This window comes from Aquarana catesbeiana, linkage group LG12, assembly GCF_042186555.1.
Source record: "Aquarana catesbeiana isolate 2022-GZ linkage group LG12, ASM4218655v1, whole genome shotgun sequence".
Classification (NCBI taxonomy): Eukaryota; Metazoa; Chordata; class Amphibia; order Anura; family Ranidae; genus Aquarana; species Aquarana catesbeiana.
The window spans coordinates 209,842,893-209,863,439 of NC_133335.1; the positions used below are offsets into that span (position 1 = coordinate 209,842,893).

At 42.9% G+C, this 20,547-nt stretch overlaps 1 protein-coding gene across 2 annotated transcripts in view; it reads right to left on the reverse strand.

Moving 5' to 3' along the window:
* LOC141113484 (protein MTSS 1-like) overlaps positions 1-20,547 on the reverse strand; it is a 209,954-nt gene that overhangs the window by 41,524 nt on the left and 147,883 nt on the right. For both annotated transcript variants that reach the window (XM_073606616.1, XM_073606615.1), the window contains exons 6-9: positions 19,568-19,642; positions 4,362-4,519; positions 3,718-3,825; positions 2,070-2,167 (exon numbers count right to left, since the gene is read on the reverse strand). In XM_073606616.1, coding sequence (XP_073462717.1) covers positions 2,070-2,167; positions 3,718-3,825; positions 4,362-4,519; positions 19,568-19,642 — 439 coding nt within the window. The remainder of the gene's footprint in view (positions 1-2,069; positions 2,168-3,717; positions 3,826-4,361; positions 4,520-19,567; positions 19,643-20,547) is intronic.

Here is a 20,547-nt window from a genome sequence, read left to right on the forward strand (position 1 = left end):
CATTTCATGGATTTTTTTTTTACGCATCTAGGTGTTCTCACATGTTGTATTATTTAATACGTGTTTATGCCGTTAACCCCTTCTTGACCACAATAGGACTTTAGAAGTCCAAAAATAAAATGCCCCTTGCTGTGCAGAACTAGTAATTGCAGCAGAAAACTAGGAATGTGAATAGAGTGTCCCTAGTTCTCAGAACCGCTGTCAATCTGAAAAAAAAAAAAATTGGTCACAGTGTTTTTGTCAACGGACACATGGCAATGCTACCAAACTTGGTGTGGGTATTCAAGCAAAAAATAAATAAATAAATAAAATCTGGTAACAAAAGGGTTAAAAATGTGTTCGACAAATTAACTCATAACTTAGCTTAAAGCGATTGTAAAGTTAAATAAAAAATAAATAAAAAATAACAAACATCTCTATACTCTATACTACCTGCTCTGTGCAACCGCCTTTTCTCAGGTCCCCCACCTGGGCCCCTGACCCCGCCCCTCTGTCCAGTGACAACCATGGGAAGCCGCTTCCCATAGGGGCACTGGTGCATGCTCGCTCCCGAGCCCTGCTGCTGCATCCATTGACACAGACAGCGGGACTTGGCCCCGCCCCCCATCACTGGCTTTGATCAACAGCACTGGAAGCCAATGGCTCTCGGTGCCCCAGCAAAGCCAGCGAGACCCGGAAGTGAGGGGACAAAAGAGCTGCAGACGTCCACGGTGCGGGAATGAATGAGGGCTCAGGTAAGTAAAAGGCGAGGTGAGGGGGGATTCTGATGCCTAAACATTTTTTAGCTTAATGCAAAGAATGTATTGAAGGAGTAGTAAACCCTCATGGTTTTTAACCTTAATGCATTCTATGCATTAAGGTGAAAAACCTTCTGCGCTGATGCTGTCCCCCAGAGCCCCCCTCCCCATTTTTTCTCACCAGAACCCGATCGTTCCAGAGACGAGTATGAGCCTAGCAGCTCCAGCGGCTGTCTCAAGTCCTCATTGGATAGAGTGATTGCAGCAGGAGCCATTAGCTCCTGCTGCTGTCAATCAAATCCAGTGACACGGGAGCGGGGGGGGGGGGGGGGGCGGTGCCGAGTCCTGCTGTCTGTGTCAATGAACGCAGCAGCAGGACTCGTGAGCGCATCCGCAGGGGTGCCCCCATGGAAAGTCTCTCTCCGTGGGGGCACTCGATAAAGAAAAGGAAGCAGGAGCGCCTCCAGGACACCCCAGAAAAGGAGGATCAGGGCCACTCTGTGCACAACCCTTGCACAAAGCAGACAAGTATAACATGTTTTTTTTTTTTGTAAAATAACAAACTAACCTTTACAATCACGAAGGTAAAAAATGTTTAGTCTTTAGGACCACTTTAAAGGGCAAGTTCACCCTTTGTAAAATAATAAAAAAAAAAATGAATGTACATGCAGGTTAAAAAATGTGCATTATATTTTTTTACACTGCAGTGTGTAAAGCACTGCACTCGCGATCAGCGGACTGCGGGTGCAATGTTAGGCTCCTGCGGACACTCAGTACAGCTGTCTGCTTCTACCTTCCACATGGGCAGACAGTTACTGAAGTGCAGGATCATTGAGGACACTATGAGGATGCTCACCAGCGGCCTCGCAGTCCATAGAGTACTATAAGCTGTCTGCCGCAGTGGCAGTGCCGCAGTTCATTGACAGAACTCAGAAAACCCTGGAATGTTTTTAAAAAAGGAACAGCAGGTGGGGGGGAAGAGGATCCCAAGCCCGCTGTCAAGGAGGGTCAGAGGTCAGCTGCTCCAAGGTAACATGTTAAATGTTAGACCCTAAATACGAGTGCAACAAGTTACAAAGGGTGAACTTATCCTTTAATGCTGATCTAAGAACATTTTTTTTTTTTTTTGTAAAAAAAAAAAAAATAAAAAAAAAGTACAAAAGAAAAATAAACAGCTGCACATTTCAGGAGAAAAAAAAAAGAAAACTTGAATTTAATAATAGAACAAGTGTGGGTGTGAGTATCTGTGTGTTCAAGAAAGGACTGGAAGCAGGAAAGTCATTCGCCCCCTGGCTAGGCACCCTCCCGCAGCAGCAAGCCTCTGAAGAATACCTGTTGGTGCTGGTCTTTCGTGATAAGGTTCCACTTGGAGAGGCGGGTGGAGTCTGGTAAATGAAATTGTAATCGGAGTTCTTCAGATCGTGTATCACCTGTTAAAGCAGAAAAGAGGAGCGGATTATTTCTCACGAAATTTCAGGGCAGGAGGCTGCTCAGCCAGTGCAGCGAGGTTAGCAGACCCCAGCATATTAATGTATACACAAATTATTTTATTTATATATATATATATATATATATATATATATATATATATATATATATATATATATCTAAAACTATATATATCAGCTGCCATCTTCCTTCAAAACGATCCTGTTTTAGATATATATATATTTATGTTTATAAAAAAAAAAACAAATTTTAAGACCAAGAACGTGAAGCATGATCATGGGTGTCTTACGAGTGAGAAAAGTTTTTAAGTAAAAGATTTGCGGATTTCACACGGTTAGGAAGCAGATCAGAGGAAGGAAGCAAGACGGAGTTCACTCTCCAACAATACAAATTAGACCTCTTCATGCTCCCTGGACATTACACCCGCCAATGTAATCACCATGATTACACCCCCACTGCACTACTTACTAAATACAGATCTGATTAGGAACATCCAGACCTGTATGCAAAGACTGTGACTCTGTGGCAGCGTAAAGGTTATTAAATTGGCGAGGAAATGTAAGCACCTCAAGGTACCTTTAAATCCATACAATGCCTGTTCTATAGCCCCTGAAGCCCATATTTCTGTGTATCCGAAGCACTTCTGAGACAGCGTTCTGCCATTCAGCCCAGCATGTCCATCAATTGCAAGGACCTCTTCACTGGATCCATAGGATCTATATGTAGGAGAAGCCATGCTGAGGTTTCCAATTTTCAGAGCAGGTTTTCCTTTAAAGTGGTACCACCGACACTTGCTGCAGACGGTCACCCTGTACATCCGACACTTGCTGCAGACTGTCACCCTGTTTATCCGAAACTTGTACCTGTACCACCGACACTTGCTGCAGACTGTCACCCTGTACCACCGACACTTGCTGCAGACTGTCACCCTGTACCACCGACACTTGCTGCAGACGGTCACCCTGTACCACCGACACTTGCTGCAGACGGTCACCCTGTACCACTGACACTTGCTGCAGACGGTCACCCTGTACCACCGACACTTGCTGCAGACGGTCACCCTGTACCACCGACACTTGCTGCAGACGGTCACCCTGTACATCCGACACTTGCTGCAGACGGTCACCCTGTACATCCGACACTTGCTGCAGACGGTCACCCTGTACCACCGACACTTGCTGCAGACTGTCACCCTGTACCACCGACACTTGCTGCAGACTGTCACCCTGTACCACTGACACTTGCTGCAGATGGTCACCTTGTACCACCGACACTTGCTGCAGACGGTCACCCTGTACATCTGACACTTGCTGCAGACGGTCACCCTGTACCACTGACACCTGTTGCAGACTGTCACCCTGTACCACTGACACCTGTTGCAGACTGTCACCCTGTACCACTGACACCTGTTGCAGACTGTCACCCTGTACCACCGACACTTGCTGCAGACGGTCACCCTGTACATCCGACACCTGCTACCAGACTGGCTAGAAGATTCATATTTGCAGAATAGTTAATGGAGAATACATACCTGTTCACTCAATGGAGGCAGTTTATTTGGTTCGGCTGTCAGACTTGTCAGGTCCTCTAGGATGGTTTGTAAATGAGTAATTTCTCCCAGCATCCCGATTTCTTCATCCTATTTAAGTACAGTAGAGGTTAAAGCTAAAATGCGGGCAAAAAAAAAAAAAAAAGCAAGTTTTCCCTTGCAGTGGGGATTATTTAGCCACACATTTTTACTCTTTACAGCTGAAAAATGATTATGTGATCATAGAAACAGGGTCCTCCTTCAAATCGTAGGGGGGGGCAGTGTTCGGCTACTTTCTCTCCAGGTTGAATATCTTCCATACAGTAAATCAGGAAAATACCACATTATGGCCAATAGATGGAGCGGTCAATCATAGGAAACAAAAGTATTTATTGTGATCGTCCGCACCATCTAGTGGCCATACCAATGTAGAATTGTCCAGATTCACTTTATTCTGCATGGAAGAAAAACATTCAACCTGGAGAGAAAATAGCCAAATAAAGTTTTACTTTGCCGGCATTCTCAGAGAACGAACGTACATGCACGATCACAGGACATATAGCTCTACAATTTTTTTCTTTTTTTATATAAATGCACCTCTTAAGAGTTCTCCATTAAATTGGAAAAAGCCACCAGACAGGACTTACCAGGACGGGCTTTAGGAAGGACACGAACATGCAGAAGCGGCCTCGTTCCTCTACCAGCGCTCTGGACACGGCTCTCTTCTCGGTTTCTTCCAGAAGTACGTACTTATCAGTCATATCCTGCAGAGCGCTGTCCAGTTGCAAACGCACATCGTCTTTACCTGTGTGACAAACAGAGACGTATTACAGACCAACATTGAAGGAAGGTTCAACCCCTGACACTCATAATACACAAGGCTGCAGAGAGCCTGTCAAGCGGGTAATTCGTATTTTTCAAAAGGAAAGAGCAGCAATGGTGCCTCCCAAGAAGAAAAATGTAATATATTGCAGTTTACCAGTCCTTAGATATGGTGGCTGCAGTAGTTCTCTAATTTAGGGTAAGAACATTTTAAGTAAGTACAGAAAAATACCAGAAATGCAATGTCCCCTCACTTTTCAGTGAGCTGAACTGAAAAGAAAACCAATGCTCTCTTCATTCTGCAAACTACTAATCTCCCTGACCCCCTATGTCCCTGGAACCCAACACACGGCCCACAGGCTATTGGGCCATGACCACCAATAGAGAGAGTATGGGGTGCTAACTTGCCATGAACCCCAATGCGGGGTGCGGTTGGGGTGTTTAATTTCACTTCCAATGACCACCAAAGCAGAGTTGGTGGGGTTAAATTTAATTGCCACTGACCACCAACGCAGGGGAGGGATAGGGGCGTGTTAACTTTCATTGCCACAGACCACCAATGTATGTTAATGTTAATAGTACTACACCAATGCTGGGGGGAAATTACTACTGTCACTGACTCCAATGCTGGGGGTAATTATTACTAACGACTCCAATGCTGGGGGTAATTATTACTAACGACTCCAATGCAGGGTGTTATTATTACTGCCACCACTGCTGGGGGTTATTATTACTGCCACCACCGCTGGGGGTTATTATTATTGCCACCACCGCTGGGGGTTATTACTGCCACCCCTTGCTGAAGGTTATTATTACTGCCACCACTGCTGGGGGTTATTATTATTGCCACCACCGCTGCGCTGGGGGTTATTACTGCCACCCCTTGCTGAAGGTTATTATTACTGCCACCACTGCTGGGGGTTATTATTACTGCCACCACTGCTGGGGGTTATTATTACTGCCACCACTGCTGGGGGTTATTATTACTGCCACCACTGCTGGGGGTTATTATTACTGCCACCACTGCTGGGGGTTATTATTACTGCCACCACTGCTGGGGGTTATTATTACTGCCACCACTGCTGGGGGTTATTATTACTGCCACTTCAACTATTGCTCCAACTTCTTCAGTGAGCATCGAGATATGCTTCAAAAAATGCAGCAGGGCTGAAATCTTTGGGCATTGAGGTGCGAAAATGTGCCCTTATTGTGTGGTCCTTTGGAAGTGTCAGGGGCCACAATTGAGACCCTCTATATTTTTCCAGTTGACCACCACTGACTATATAATGGAAAAGGAGAGAGGAAGTTATGTGATGCCCAACCATGGCTCCCCCCCCATAGATCCCCACATTCAGTAGAGTTGTGAATGTTGTCATCCAGGGACAGGAAGTGTGTTATTTGCAGGATTACCGGGTAAAGAAAAAAAAACTAAAGCAGGCAACCCATCTAAAGACTGATAAGCTGCAACACAATACATTTTTTGTTTCAGGGTTTAGATATACTTTACCAGTGTGGATGCCTGTGAAGTTCCAGCAACCAATCAGAATTCAGCTTTCTTTATTCTGATTGCTGCATCCTGAGTGGTTGCTGCTTCCCCTCGTGCCCTCATAAATCCCTGGAATTATTCTGGAAAAGTCACTTGTGGCAGCTAAAGAATCCGAAAGGAACAAATGGCTGGAATGACAAACCCCGCCATAGCCCTGACACAGCGGATACGCAGCAGTTGTTGTTCTGTCAGGTGCTTCAGCAATCATTATCAAACAAAAGGCCAGACAGCCTGAGCCAGCCAAAGGAAAAACATTCACAAATTAAAGATATTTGTATTACTATAAGGCAGGGTAGACAAAAATCAATGATAAAAATAAATTAAAAAATATGTTTTTTTTTTAAATCAAATTTATTTTAATAAAATGCTTTTGGAGTAAAAATCTATCTATCCAAAGAAAGTTTTCTTTTTAAGGTACATTAATAATTTAGTTTATTCAGCATGAAATGGAGCTTAATTATGTAGCATGAGGCTGTATATATTCTGCAATATTTTTGGTAAACTCATTCACACAATTGCACAGTAACCATAAGATAAAACAAAGTTCAGGAATATTCCTTTGTCCCCATTGTTTTGCAAATCTATGTACACTACAAACTGTATGATTGAATCGGTTCGGATATCGCATTTAAAGAGCACCTGTCATTTCAGATCCATCATGGCAGTGCCTGTTAGCGGGCATCCACTCACCTGCTGCCGCCACGCCCCTCTCCTTGTTGTGTCACTGCCGCATCACCAGCCATCCCATTAAAGTGAATGGGACTGTCGGTGAGTCAACAGTGGGTCAGAGGAGGAGCCGCTGCGGGACAGAGATGACAGTTGCTCTTTAAAAATTATGATTTCAATCGAGTTAATTCAAATCAAGCGTTTTTACTAGTGATTTCAATTGTGATTTAAATCGACTTGATTTAAATCAAATCCACCCTGCTATAAAGGGCCTGTTCACGTCAGAATGCGTTTCCCACACTGCGTTCAAAATGCGCTGCAGTTGCGATCTGCATAGGGGCGTCAATGTTAACGACACCCCAACACAGGTCGCAAATGCAGTGCGTTTGCCTGCATCGGATCGCATGGTACAGAAGTACTATGCAATCCGGTTGCAGCACATCTTTTATTGTAGTGCATGCACAGGTTGGAACAGTGGGCTGGATCCTTTTCCTCCCGGGTTGATTCTGGCCTGATTTACCAAGCTTGTCCCCAGTTGAAGGCAGGACCCTCCCTAAGTTCTAATGCATTTGTCTGGCCGGGGGCCACGAAGCACAAGGAGCTCCTGGTGATGCGCCCCCTAGTGGTGGCATCCCGGGGGTGCCGTAAAAAGGAAACTTTGGAAGTGGTACACCATTGAATTTTTTGTAGGACATGTCACCAACTGCTTCACTTGCACGCACCTCCTGGGTAGGCTTTTTGGCAATTCCAGGGAAAATGTTTACACTGCCCGGAAGGCCTGTCTCCTCATTGCACTTGGCACTTTTTTTATTTTTCACTATTTATTCAGTCACTTGCACTGCACGTGTGTTTTTTTTGTTGTGTATTTCGATCATAAAGGGATCAGAATGCAAAGCGATCGAACTGCAAAGCGATCGAACGAGGCAATAAGTCGCTTCACTCAACTGCAAGGAAATGGAATCAAACTTGCCTTGATCGAACCTGGTGGTCTCACAGTAAAATCCTTCTCTTGATGTCCATAGCTTGATAATAAAGTAGAATTAAAGGCAAAAGTTTTTTTTCCCCATTTTGTATAGAGTAGGGGAGGGTTAAAATGCTGTCATTGTAGTTTTTTCCATCTGTGTTCCATACCCAAAACAGGAAGCGAGAGGAAATCCCTCCAAAGTGAGGAAATCCCTGGTTGTTACCAGAACTAGTGTCCCCATTGGATGATGCCCCTCTATTACTGTTCTAGGGACAACCCAAAATTTTGGATTTTCTATTTACGTTTACTTTCTGTGATAACAGCAAACATGAGAAACAGAGAGGGTAAATCTCCCTAATGGGTTCACAGACAGCAATAAAAGCCTCACAGATATTCTATCCATCCCCACTGTTCTAAAACGAAGTAGAACTATAGGCAAAACTTTTTTTTTTTTCATTTTGGCTAAAGTAAGGGAGGGTTATAACTGCCGTCAGGTTTATTTTTACCATCTGTCTTCCATCGGGGAGATTTCTCTTCACTTCCTGTCCCACATAGCCAAAACAGGAAGTGAGAAGAAATCCCTGAAAATTAAGGGAATACCTTTGAACCCCCAGGTCGCCAGAACTAGTGTCCCCATTGGAAAATTTCCCCTCTATTACTTGTCCGAAACAAACCCAAAATTTGGGATTTTTCTTTTACTTTCCCTTTTAATGATAATGGTAAACAGGACAAATAGGGGTAACCTCCCTAACGGGGCAGAGGTAGCAATGAAAACCTGACAGGTGTTCTAATCCCTCTCCACTCTATCTACAACTGCAAGAAAAAAAAAAGTGGCCTTTAGTTATACTCTAAGCAACGTAGGGTTATACTGCCACCTACAGGAGACCAGTTCTGCTGTGGGCAGCGGTATAACTCTACACTGCTTAATACTGTTCATCTGTGTCCCTTAATGGATAAGAGAAGATAGGATTTTTGAACTCACCATAAAATTCTTTTCTCTGAGTTCACTGAGGGACACACAGCTGGCAAGTATTAGGCATTGTGGGGTTATTCTACCACCTACAGGAGAAATGTAGGAGAAATGTCTCCTGCAGATGGCAGTACAGTCCTACTTTGTTTAAAGTAGAAGTAGACTCCCATCTCTGACTTTAATCTATAGGTAAGCCTATAATAAGGCTTACCTATGGGTAATGTAAATATCTCCTAAACGTGCACCATTTAGGAAATATTTAATGTAAATGTAACCAGTGACATCACTGGTGCATGCGCTTTGAAGGAACGGCCACCCGGGCCGTTCCTTTCATAGCCCTGTACCGTAAACGGCGGCTCCCACGCGCAAGTGACGTCATCGCAGCTCTGGCCAGTCACAGAGTCAGAATCCGCAAACCTGGAAGCAAGACAGGTGAAGATGGGAGCGCCTGCAGCTCTGACATTTTGGTGCTGGAAGAGCTTAGTTTTAAGGTAAGTTTAACATAATGTGCTAGTATGCGATGCATACTAGCACATTATGACATTACCTTGCAGGGTACAAAAAATAAAGAAAAATACATTTAAAAAAAACATTCGGCGGTTTACAACCGTTTTGTGTCACTCAATGGATGACAGAGAAATTTTTTTTTTTTTTTTCTACTTTTTTTAGTAACTATAGACAAGTTGTGATTTCTTAGGACAACACTTTTTTTTTTCCCACACCAGATTGTGCTGTGCTCTACTTTTGAGCAAAATAAAAAAAAGTTTATTGCAGAGGATACCAGATCCGCAAATGATTTACCAAACAACTAAAAACAGAGGAAGAAACTAAGAATAGGAACAGACATCATGAATCTTCATTTTGTAATGTTAGGATTTGGAAAGTCTATAAAAAAGTCATCTCTCCCCAGCCAGCCAGCATAAATATTTGTCACAAAATGAAAACTTGCAATGTTTTTCTATTACACAGCCTTTGGCCATTAGCAACCGCTGGAAATTCTGATGCGACAGGCTTGTCTGGAGTTGTCGAGATTTGGAGAAAGTTAATTAAACGCTTAAAAGGGAACACACGCTAACATACACCCACGTGCAGGACAGGAATGATAAATCGCTGCCTGAGAGGAGAATCTTTCGTTAGAAGGTTCAGGAACAAGTTAAAACGGAACTTAACCCCGAATCTAAAAACTTGCAAGCAGGAAGGATTTTATTCCAGAAGAGGCACACTACAACTCCTCTGCAATAAAGTCTTCTTACCTTACTCCTTGACCTGCAGAAGCACGATTTGGTGCTGGTAGTGCTTGAGCAGGAGTTACGTCATCCCAGACAATCAAAGGGACCCCGAACCCAGAAGAAGCCAAGCAGCGACACCACTCTGGCCAGTCAAGATGACAGAGGGCCTCAAAACATGGAAGAAGCCAGACAGTTAAGTCATCCCGGCCAATCAGAAATGTCTGAAGACTCGGAACCCAGGATACACCCGGGCATTGAATTATCCCAGCCAATCAAGATGGCCGAGGACTCCAAACATGAACAAAGCTGGGGGCCTATGCCATTCCAGCCAGTTAAGATGGTCTGGGGACCCCAAACTTGGAAGAAGCCTGGGAAGTTATGACATACCAGACAATCAGAATGTCCGAAGACCCTGAACCTGCAAGAAGCTTGGGTGTTATATCATTCTGGCCAATTAAGACTGCTAAAGACTCCAAATGTGGAAGAAGCCGAGGACTTGTAACATCCCATCCAATCAAGACGGCTGAAGACTCCAAACCTGGAAGAAGCTGGGGAGTTACATCATTCCAGCCAGTCAAGATGGCCCGAGGAGGCCAAACTCCCAAACTTGGAAGAAGCCAGGGAGTTATGTTATACCATCCAATCAGGATGGCCAAGGACCCCAAATGTGGAAGCCGCCAAAGAGTTATGTCATCCCAGCGAAACAGGATGTCCAAAGACCCAGAACTCAGGAGAAGCCTGGAGTTTTATCATTCCAGCCAATTAAGATGGCTGAGGACCCCGAAAGTGGAAGAAGCCAAGAAGTTATGTCACCCCAGCCATTTAGGATGTCTGAAGACCCTGAAACCATAAGCCGCCTGGGAGTTATCATTCCAGTCAATCAAGATGGCCAAGAACCTCAAATATGGAATAAGCCAGGAAGTTATGTCATCCCAGCCAATCAAGATGGCTGAAGATCCCGAACCCAGGCAAAGCTGGGCAGTTATATCGTCCCAGCCAATCACGATGGTGAGGCTGTAGGGTGTTTAATTTTTTTTCTGAAAAGGCGAACCTACACTTTAAGAGCATATGATGGAATGGGCAATTGAATGCAAGTGTGTGTGTACAGTATAAATCATGACGACCATTCAGTTATGGGATGGCAGAAGATTATTCTGCATAGACAGTCTGCTGTAAATAGAAAATGCTAATTCGTTTATGCAAACCTGAATATCATTTACAGAACCATCCTGAAAATTGAGGCCATGCCCACAGATCTTTATGCTGATTAACTATTTTGCTTAGTCACCTGGAAGGCTCACCTATATATTCTCAGTACGTCTTATAAACCAGAAAAAAAAAGCTGAAATAAACAGATTATGGTATGATTTTTTAAATCTGTGTTTGGTTCAAGAATGTGTCTTATCTCTGTTCCTGGGTCACCCTAGAACTAAGCAAAGAGCCAACGATAGCTTTGTTTTGGATTAAGCATTCAGCAAGAAAAATGCAAGAAAATAAAAGCTAAATCAGCCTTTCTGAACCTCAGAGGAACCTTAGAAATCATTTTAAGGTCTCAGGGAACCACCCCTAAACTTTATTCATCAGGGGTCAGTGGGAAATGTGTCCCTTACATTGGTGGTAAGTAGAAAGAATGTGCCCCCCCCCCTTTACACTGGTGATCAGCAGGAAGAATGCCCCCCTTACACTGGTGATTAGTAGGAAGAATGCTCCCCTTACACTGGTGATTAGTATGAAGAATGCCCCCAGTACACTGGTGATCAGAAGGAAGAATTCCACCCTTACATTGGTGATCAGTAGGAAGAATGCCCCCCTTACATTGGGGATCAGTAGGAAGAATGCCCCCCTTACATTGGGGATCAGTAGGAAGAATGTCCTCCTTACATTGGGGATCAGTAGAAAGAATCCCTTACACTGGTGATCAGAAAGAAAAATGCCCCCCTTTACAATGATGGTCAGAAGGAGGAATGCACCCCTTACATGGGGGGGATCAGAAGGAAGAATGGTCTCCTTACACTGGTGATCAGAAGAAGGAATGGCCCCCTTAGATTTGGTGATCAGTAGAAAGAATGCCCCCTTACATTGGGGATCAATAGGAAGAATCCCTTACATTGGGGATCAGTAGGAAGAATCCCTTACATTGGGGATCAGTAGGAAGAATCCCTTACATTGGGGATCAGTAGGAAGAATCCCTTACATTGGGGATCAGTAGGAAGAATCCCTTACATTGGGGATCAGTAGGAAGAATCCCTTACATTGGGGATCAGTAGGAAGAATCCCTTACATTGGGGATCAGTAGGAAGAATCCCTTACATTGGGGATCAGTAGGAAGAATCCCTTACATTGGGGATCAGTAGGAAGAATCCCTTACATTGGGGATCAGTAGGAAGAATCCCTTACATTGGGGATCAGTAGGAAGAATCCCTTACATTGGGGATCAGTAGGAAGAATCCCTTACATTGGGGATCAGTAGGAAGAATCCCTTACATTGGGAATCAGTAGGACGAATCCCTTACATTGGGAATCAGTAGGACGAATCCCTTACATTGGAGATCAGTAGCAGGAATCCCTTACATTGGAGATCAGTAGGACGAATGCCTTCCAGAATTCCCCAAAGTATGCCTACATCTGATCTAATCCAGTAGAATGTTTGACTTATTTTATTCTGTTTGGACTCGTTTCCTACACTCCACCACTGTGATGACTCAGTCTGTAATATACGATGTCTTGGCTGTGCGTGGACAAGGATGACTCCATGTGTAGGAGAGCCTGTGGAGGGGGAGCCCATCATCCCCCTTTCCTTGTAGAGTTTACAGAGATTGGGAAGTGATTATTTGCGGTCTGACATATCGGCATTGCCAGACGTCCTGGGATAACAGCTGTATTAGCTGCACGGGAATTCTGTGCTCTGTGAACTGCAGGGATTGCTCCGGCTTTAACCCGTCAGATAAGTCATCACATTTTTCGGAAATTCTGTTATTTTTAACACGATTCCCAACAAAATTCCCAAGGGAAACCCACAGATTTTCTCATGCAGGACAGCAAAGCTTACAGCTCCAAATGCTTCAGATAAATATTTAAATGATAGCTTCCCTTCCACTGTGAATAATGTAGTTCTTCCAGCTGGAAGATCGCTCCACTATACAGTCCCGCCACTGGCCATAGGGGGGCAGGCTGCATCCAGCGATACTAAACTCCTTCCTACTTCCTGTTAGAGGGTGGCTACGTTCATTCTCTATGGTCCCACTGTATGTAGGAATGTAGACACCTTCTCTTGCTCCAGCGATAGACTTGGGATTAGTAGTGCACATAGAGCAGTGCACATGAACTCAGCTAACATGCATCACTTGTTCCAAACAAACAGAAGTGAGGGGGGGGGGGAAGGACAGGTTCAGGAGCTCACGGAGACTATGGTAGCCTCTTGCATACTCACAAAAAAAAAATTAATCGCTCAAATAAAAACACCTGAAATCCGCTCAACATCCAAAATCCCATGTATTGTAAATGTGGCTTGGGGCCTGACCCTCCAAAAGCTGCTTTCAAGGCAGAATTGGGCATTTTGGCTCCATAGGCTTGAATAGAAACGTCTGAAAAAGCATGAATCATTTTTGTTGTTTTTAGTGTGGTGAACTCCTTCCGCTAGTGCTTTTCATAGGTTAAAGCAAAAATGGCTGAAGTTTATAAAATGCATGAAAAACGTTAAAAAAAAAAAAAAAAAAAAAATTCTCCTGGGACTCAATCTGCTCAGGTGAAAATGCAGAAAGATAAAAAACAAAAACAAAAAAATAGAAAAACAAAAACAAAAAAAAAAGCTTATAAAAATGCATGAAGAACACTCAACAAATACTACCTTTCAACAAATACAACCTTTTCCGGTGAAAATGCAGAAAAAAATAAAAATAAAAAAAAGCTTATTAAAAAAAACACACTAAAACACTCACAAAATACTATTGAGAATCAATCCGCTCAGGTGAAAATGCAGAAAGATTAAAAAAAAAGAAAAGAAAAAAGCTTATAAAATGCACGAAAAACGCCCAAAAACTAGTCCTGAGACTCAATCTGCTAAAACGAAAAATACTCCTGAGAAATAATATGCTCAGGGGAAAATGCAGCCTTAAAGGCATAGTCCACCTTTAAAAAAAAAACTGCCTATGCAGGTTAACGGATGTCTGTAGATAAAAACAAGCTGTGCAGCTCTGATCAAAGTTGAATAATGCCCTTGCTATAGATGTAGGCCATTTACATACCTTTATGAAGCCTGACTGGAAAACTCCCAGGATGTTATTAAGAGAGGCCTAGCTTACTACTGCTTACTTCACAGGAGTGAGCTTCTTTCTCTGTTCTCCCCCCTGAAGCAGTAGTTTTGAGCTAAACGTTTATAAGTTTGCTCCAGTGATGGTGAAGGTGAACAGTAACTGCTAGGAGTCTTTTAGCCACTTCCTAGGAGTTTTCCAGCCAGGCGTCATGAGGTACAGTTGTGCTCATAAGTTTACATACCCTGGCAGAATTTATGATTTCTTGGCCATTTTTCAGAGAACATGCATGATAACACAAACATTTTTCACTCATGGTTAGTGTTTGGCTAAAGCCATTTATTATCAATCAACTGTGTTTAGTCTTTTTAAATCATAATGACAACAGAAACTACTCAAATGACCCTGATCAAAAGTTTACATACCCCAGTTCTTAATACTGTGTATTGTCCCCTTTAACATCAATGACAGCTTGAAGTCTTTTGTGGTATTTATGGATGAGGCTCTTTATCTTCTCAGAAGGTAAAGCTGCCCATTCCTCTTGGCAAAAAGCCTCCAGTTCCTGTAAATTCTTGGGTTGTCTTGCATGAACTGCACATTTGAGATCTCCCCAGAGTGGCTCAATGATATTGAGGTCAGGAGACTGAGATGACCACTCCAGAACCTTCACTTTATTCTGCTGTAGCCAATGACAGGTCCACTTGGCCTTGTGTTTTGGATCATTGTCATGTTCGAATGTTCAAGTACGTCCCATGCACAGCTTACTGGCTGATAAATGCAAATGTTCCTCCAGTATTTTTTGATAACATACTGCATTCATCTTGCCATCAATTTTGACCAAATTTCCTGTGCCTTTGTAGCTCACACATCCTCAAAATATCAGTGATCCACCTCCGTGTTTCACAGTAGGAATGGTGTACCTTTCATCATAGGCCTTGTTGACTCCTCTCCAAATGTAGCGTTTCTGGTTGTTTCAACAGAACCCCTCATTTTCCACTTCTTGATTAGAGTTTGAACACTGCTGATTGGCATTCTCAATTCCTTGGATATCTTTTTATATCCCTTTCCTGTTTTATACAGTTCAACTACCTTTTCCCGCAGATCCTTTGACTATTCTTTTGCTTTCCCCATGACTCACAATCCAAAAACGTCAGTGCAGCACTGGATGAAAGATGCAAGGGTCTGTCAGAAGTCCAGAAACTCATTGACCTTTTATACACACACACTATTTACAAGCAAACAGATCACAGGTGAGGATGGTTACCTTTAATAGCCATTCAAACCCCTTTGTGTCAACTTGTGTGCATGTTATCAGACCAGGGTATGTAAACTTTTGATCAGGGAAATTTGGGTAGTTTCTGTTGTCATTATGATTTAAAAAGAGTAAACACAGTTGATTGATAATAAATGACTTCAGCCAAACACTAACCACCAGTGAAAGAAAAGTTTATCATTCATATTCTCTGAAAAATGGCCAAGAAATCATTCATTCTGACAGGGTATGTAAACTTATTAGCACAACTGTAGAAGCGGCCTACACCTATAGCAAGAGCATTATTTAACTTTGGCAGGGTTGCCAACCTCCTGCAGGATTTTTTTACTCACAAAACACGGAAAATTTACTGGCGGAGCACATATTTTTTTGCCGGCAACCTGAGAAATTACAGAACCCCCAATTAAAACTAACACAGTTAATATTTGAACAGTATAAATATGATATGGAAACACTAACAATACCTATAACAAAGTAATTTGCTTAATTTTTACGTAAAAAGTCAACACGGCATGAAATTATCAGCCCCTGATATTTACTGGCAGTTGTAAAAAAAAAAAAAATCACAGATTTTTACAAACTCTCAGTAAATTTACTGGCGGTTGGCAACCCTGACCTTTGGTAAAAGCTGCAGTGATTGTTTTCATCTACAGACGCCCCTTACCTGCAAAGGCAGTTTTAAGGTGAACTATGCCTTTAATGCGAGATCTATACTCCTAATAGCAGCCAATGCTGTTTTATGCAAAGTAGCATTAGGTCTGTTAAAATACAAAAGAAAGTACAGTACAATGGCTCATATCACACTGCAGTGACCTCATCCAACATGGCCGCCGCTCCTTCCCTTCATAGATCCCCCACAGACCTGGGCCTTGTGTCGGTACGCAGGCCAGAGTAAAGTAACAGGCAGAGCATTGAGAAAAATGGAAACGTTCAGAACGCGCGCAGCAACGCTAACAATGTGGTTTTCAGAGATGTGTTCTCCGACTCCGGCTGGTTGGTGGTTTAAGAGTTTCTTTTTCCAGAAAGAAACACATTCATCCCTATGTATGTGCTAAAGAAGATCTTTGTGTTCAGAAATTGGCCAAGCCCCCAACGCCAAGAAAAGAAATTTGTGCCAGCGACAAAACCCCCTTTCAGCAAAGAAAACCCATGAGGTAACTTCTTTACATGGCTCTGGAAACTCGCTTCTGCTCGCCAAAAAGACAAATAAAATGAGGGCTGACCAGAGCAGAGGCCGAGGCACCGACACAAACCGTTAAGGAGACTTAAATCCGGGGCCCTGGTCCATCGCACCTCCACTGACAGGCTCGCTAAACAATGCCAGTTCAGTTTTTTAGTAGCTGTCAAAGGCATTCTCTGTTACCATGACAACCTGGACAAACCGCAGACCGGCTCGCCAATCCTACCAACCGTCCCAAGATTTCAGCGGGATTATCCTGCAGCAAAATTTAGTAAATCTTTTTTGTTTGTTTTTAAAGTAGAACTAAAAAGGAAAAACTTTTCTTTCCATTTTCCTTATAACAGCTGTCAGGTTTTTGTTGTGGGGGAATTTACCTTCACTTCCTGTCCCATATTCACTTTCCGCCCCATATTGACTTCCCCGTCCCATTCAAAACAGGAAGTCAGGGAATTTCTGGTTGTCACCAGAACTAGTGTCCCCATTTGAAGATTTTCTCAGTTTCTGTTCTGGTGGCAACCCAGAATTTGGGATTTTCTTTCACTTTTAATGATAATGGTAAACAGGACAAATAGAGAGGGTGAATCTCCATAATCGGGACACAGACAGCAATAAAAACTGACAGGTGTTCTAATCCCCCTTTACAAAAAATATGAAAGAAAAGTTTTGCTTAAAAAGTAGGGTTGCATCAATACGGTAAAAAAAAAAAAAAAACACGTCTTAGGTGAAGACACTGCTGGATTTCTGGACAGGTAAGTGTCCTAATATTAAAAGTCAGCAGCTACAGTATCTGTAGCTGCTGACTTAATTTTTTCTTAAAGGGGTTGTAAAGGTAAAACATTTTTCACCTTAATGCATTCTATGCATTAAGGTGAAAAAACTTCCGACAATACCGCCGCCCCCAGCCCCCCCGTTTTACTTACCTGACCCCTTGAAAGTCAGCCGCTCGCTCTCGACATCCATTTTGCTGCTCAGCCTGGCCGCTGATTGGCTACAGTGGATGGATTGAAAGCAGCGCAGCCATTGGCTCGCGCTGCTGTCAATCACATCCAACGATGCGGCGCGTCGGGGGCGGGGCCGAGTGATACAGTGAGCGGCTATAGCCGCCGGCTGTATCATGGGAGCGCGCCCGCAAGAACTAACCACTATGCGAGGGAGCTCGCATTAAGGTGGTTAGTTCTTGCGGGGAGGAGCTGAAACAGCCGCCGAGGGACCCCAGAAGAGCAGGTTCGGGGCCACTCTGTGCAAAACGAGCTGCACAGCGAAGGTAAGTATAACATGTTTGTTATATTTTTTTTTTAATTACCTTTACGACCCCTTTAAGGATCATGGAGCTCCTCCTTAATTGAGACAAGTACACACTATAGAAGGATATGCTTTGTTCATATTTCATATCTGAGGTTTACAACCACTTTAGGTCGGCTGCAGTGGCCACCCTTGAAAGACAACGTCTGACACTAGCACTGCAAAGTGGGAACAGGCGATTGTACGAAGGATCACCACTTATAGAACGTGGACACTGGAAATTTGCTTCTCTTCATCACTAGAAGAGTTGGCCCACCACCACCGTTTCCTGCCTTTCCTATTTCCTCTGTCAGACTTCCTTCCCCACAAAACAAGTCGATCAATCTGAGTATATACTAAAAGCAGGAAGTGTTCATTCTGCACTACAACTTGAGGAATGGCCATCATCGCATGGAATCCCAAACTCTTCCAACAGATCTAAGAAATCATGCATTGGACAATCACAGCACACTTCATTACAATGACATGTGACAGAACCAGGAATAGTGCCGAGCAAATATACAGCCATAGGCACGACAGCTGCAAAAATAATCAACTGCTACGAAGCCACTAAAAAAAGTACCTCCCGGCTAATGTAAAAATTGTGCTTGTTAACCATATGATCAAATATATTAAAGTATCACAAAGTTGTCCACCTTGGTCCTTCCCCAAAGATGTACATCCTAGGCCTAGAAAATCCTAGAAAATCTGGCTCCTACTACTGCTGCTGAAAGGGTTATGCTTTGTCTTCTTCTACGTACAGAAGGCTATTGCCATGTGTTGGAGAAAACTGGAACTCTAACCTACCACTATACATGGACACCAAAGCAAATAGCAATTGTGCCAATAAATTTGCATGGGCACTGCCTTTAAATGCCACACATGAACCAACTCAATTATATGTCTGTTATGTAAGTTGTTTGTAATATATTATAATTATATTATATTATATTTATTTATATATATATATATATATATATATATATATATATATATATATATATATATATATATATATACATATACATATATATACATACACATACACACACATACACACACACTATATTACAGGTCCATAAAGACATGGATGAGCGATGTTGGGGTGGAGGAACTTGACTGTCCTGCACATAGTCCTGACCTCAACCTGATAGAACACATTTGGTATGAATCTGAACAGAGACTGCGAGCCAGGCCTTCTCGTCCACATAAGTGCCTGGACTAACAAATGCGCTTCTGGAAGAATTATCAAACATTCCCATAGACACACTCCTAAACCTTGTGGACAGCCTTCCCAGAATATAGTGTATATAGGCTCCCACTACTGTCAATCACAGCCAGTGAGCCAATCAGGAGACGGAGGGAGCAGGGCAGGGCTGAGGCTCTGTGTGTGTGAATGGACACACAGAGCCGTGGCTCGGGAGCACGCCTGCTTGGGTGCCCCCACAGCAAACTGCTTGCTGTGGAGGCACCTGGCAGGAGGCAGAAGCCAGGAGTGTCAATGTGGGACCAGAGAAGAGGAGGATCCAGGCTGAACATATTTGTTATTTTTTAATATCACTTTAAGTTCCCAGACAACAAAACTGGCAACACGGAGAACACAACACATGGAAGGAAGCAGAACACGTAACAGCTAGTATCAATATCCAACAGAAATTAAATAGACTATTACCTTTCTTTACTTTCTTCTGTAATTTTATTGTGTCGGAAGATTTCTTCTTAATCTCTGCCCGGGCCTTTTTGTACTCTGGAAGCAGACACAGAACAGAGGGAAGTAAGACATATTGAAAAGCAATTGAGAATTGGAAACACAATTTAAATTGTTTTACCAACCATGAAGACTCATGGCAGAATAAGTAGCCAATTTTTTGTTTTACATTGGAAAAACGCTACAATGGGCTGCTTCTAAACAGAGCTGATCTCATGCGATTTGGTGCAGCAAATTCAGCTCACTTTCAACCACTGCCAATGAAGCTGGTGTTGAGAAAAGTGGCCTTGTCAAAAGAATTCCTCCCTGACCTCCCACTATTGTTTGCATTATTCTCTCTATACAAAAGTAGAAAAAAAAAAAAGAACCTTTGTTCTAAAATATACTAGTCAAAGCGGCGTGGTCTTAATAGCTCTTTAAAGGCAAAGTCTACCTTTTGCAAAAAAGTAATAAATGCACCCACATTGATATTATAAAAACTGTGCCTATATTACATTTCTGGGATTGATGCCTGCAGAGCACTGCAACTGTGGTCAGTGCACCTCGAGCACAGTGCATGGTCTCCTGCACTCTTCCTCAAGCCCCAGGTTCGTACGGAGGTACGGAGGTACGGATCTTCTATTATGGGGCTGGAGGAAGTAAACAAAGGACTACAAGTTCAGCGATATCACAGCACTTGTGAAAACATTGTGGGTAAAATATGGCGCCTGAAGTGATATTTTACAATATACGATAGCTGCCCCTTTAAGAAAAAGTGTAAACTTGGTAAGTGAATAAGCAAAGGTAAAAGGCGTTGGCTCTATAAAACATCATGAATGAATAAATAAATACAACACATGAATTGGTATAGGTATACCATGTGCAAAAAAAAGCAAACTATTAAAGTCCAAAGTGACAATCCCAACACCATAAACATAAAATCTTCTGGTTTATTGTTCCTTCAA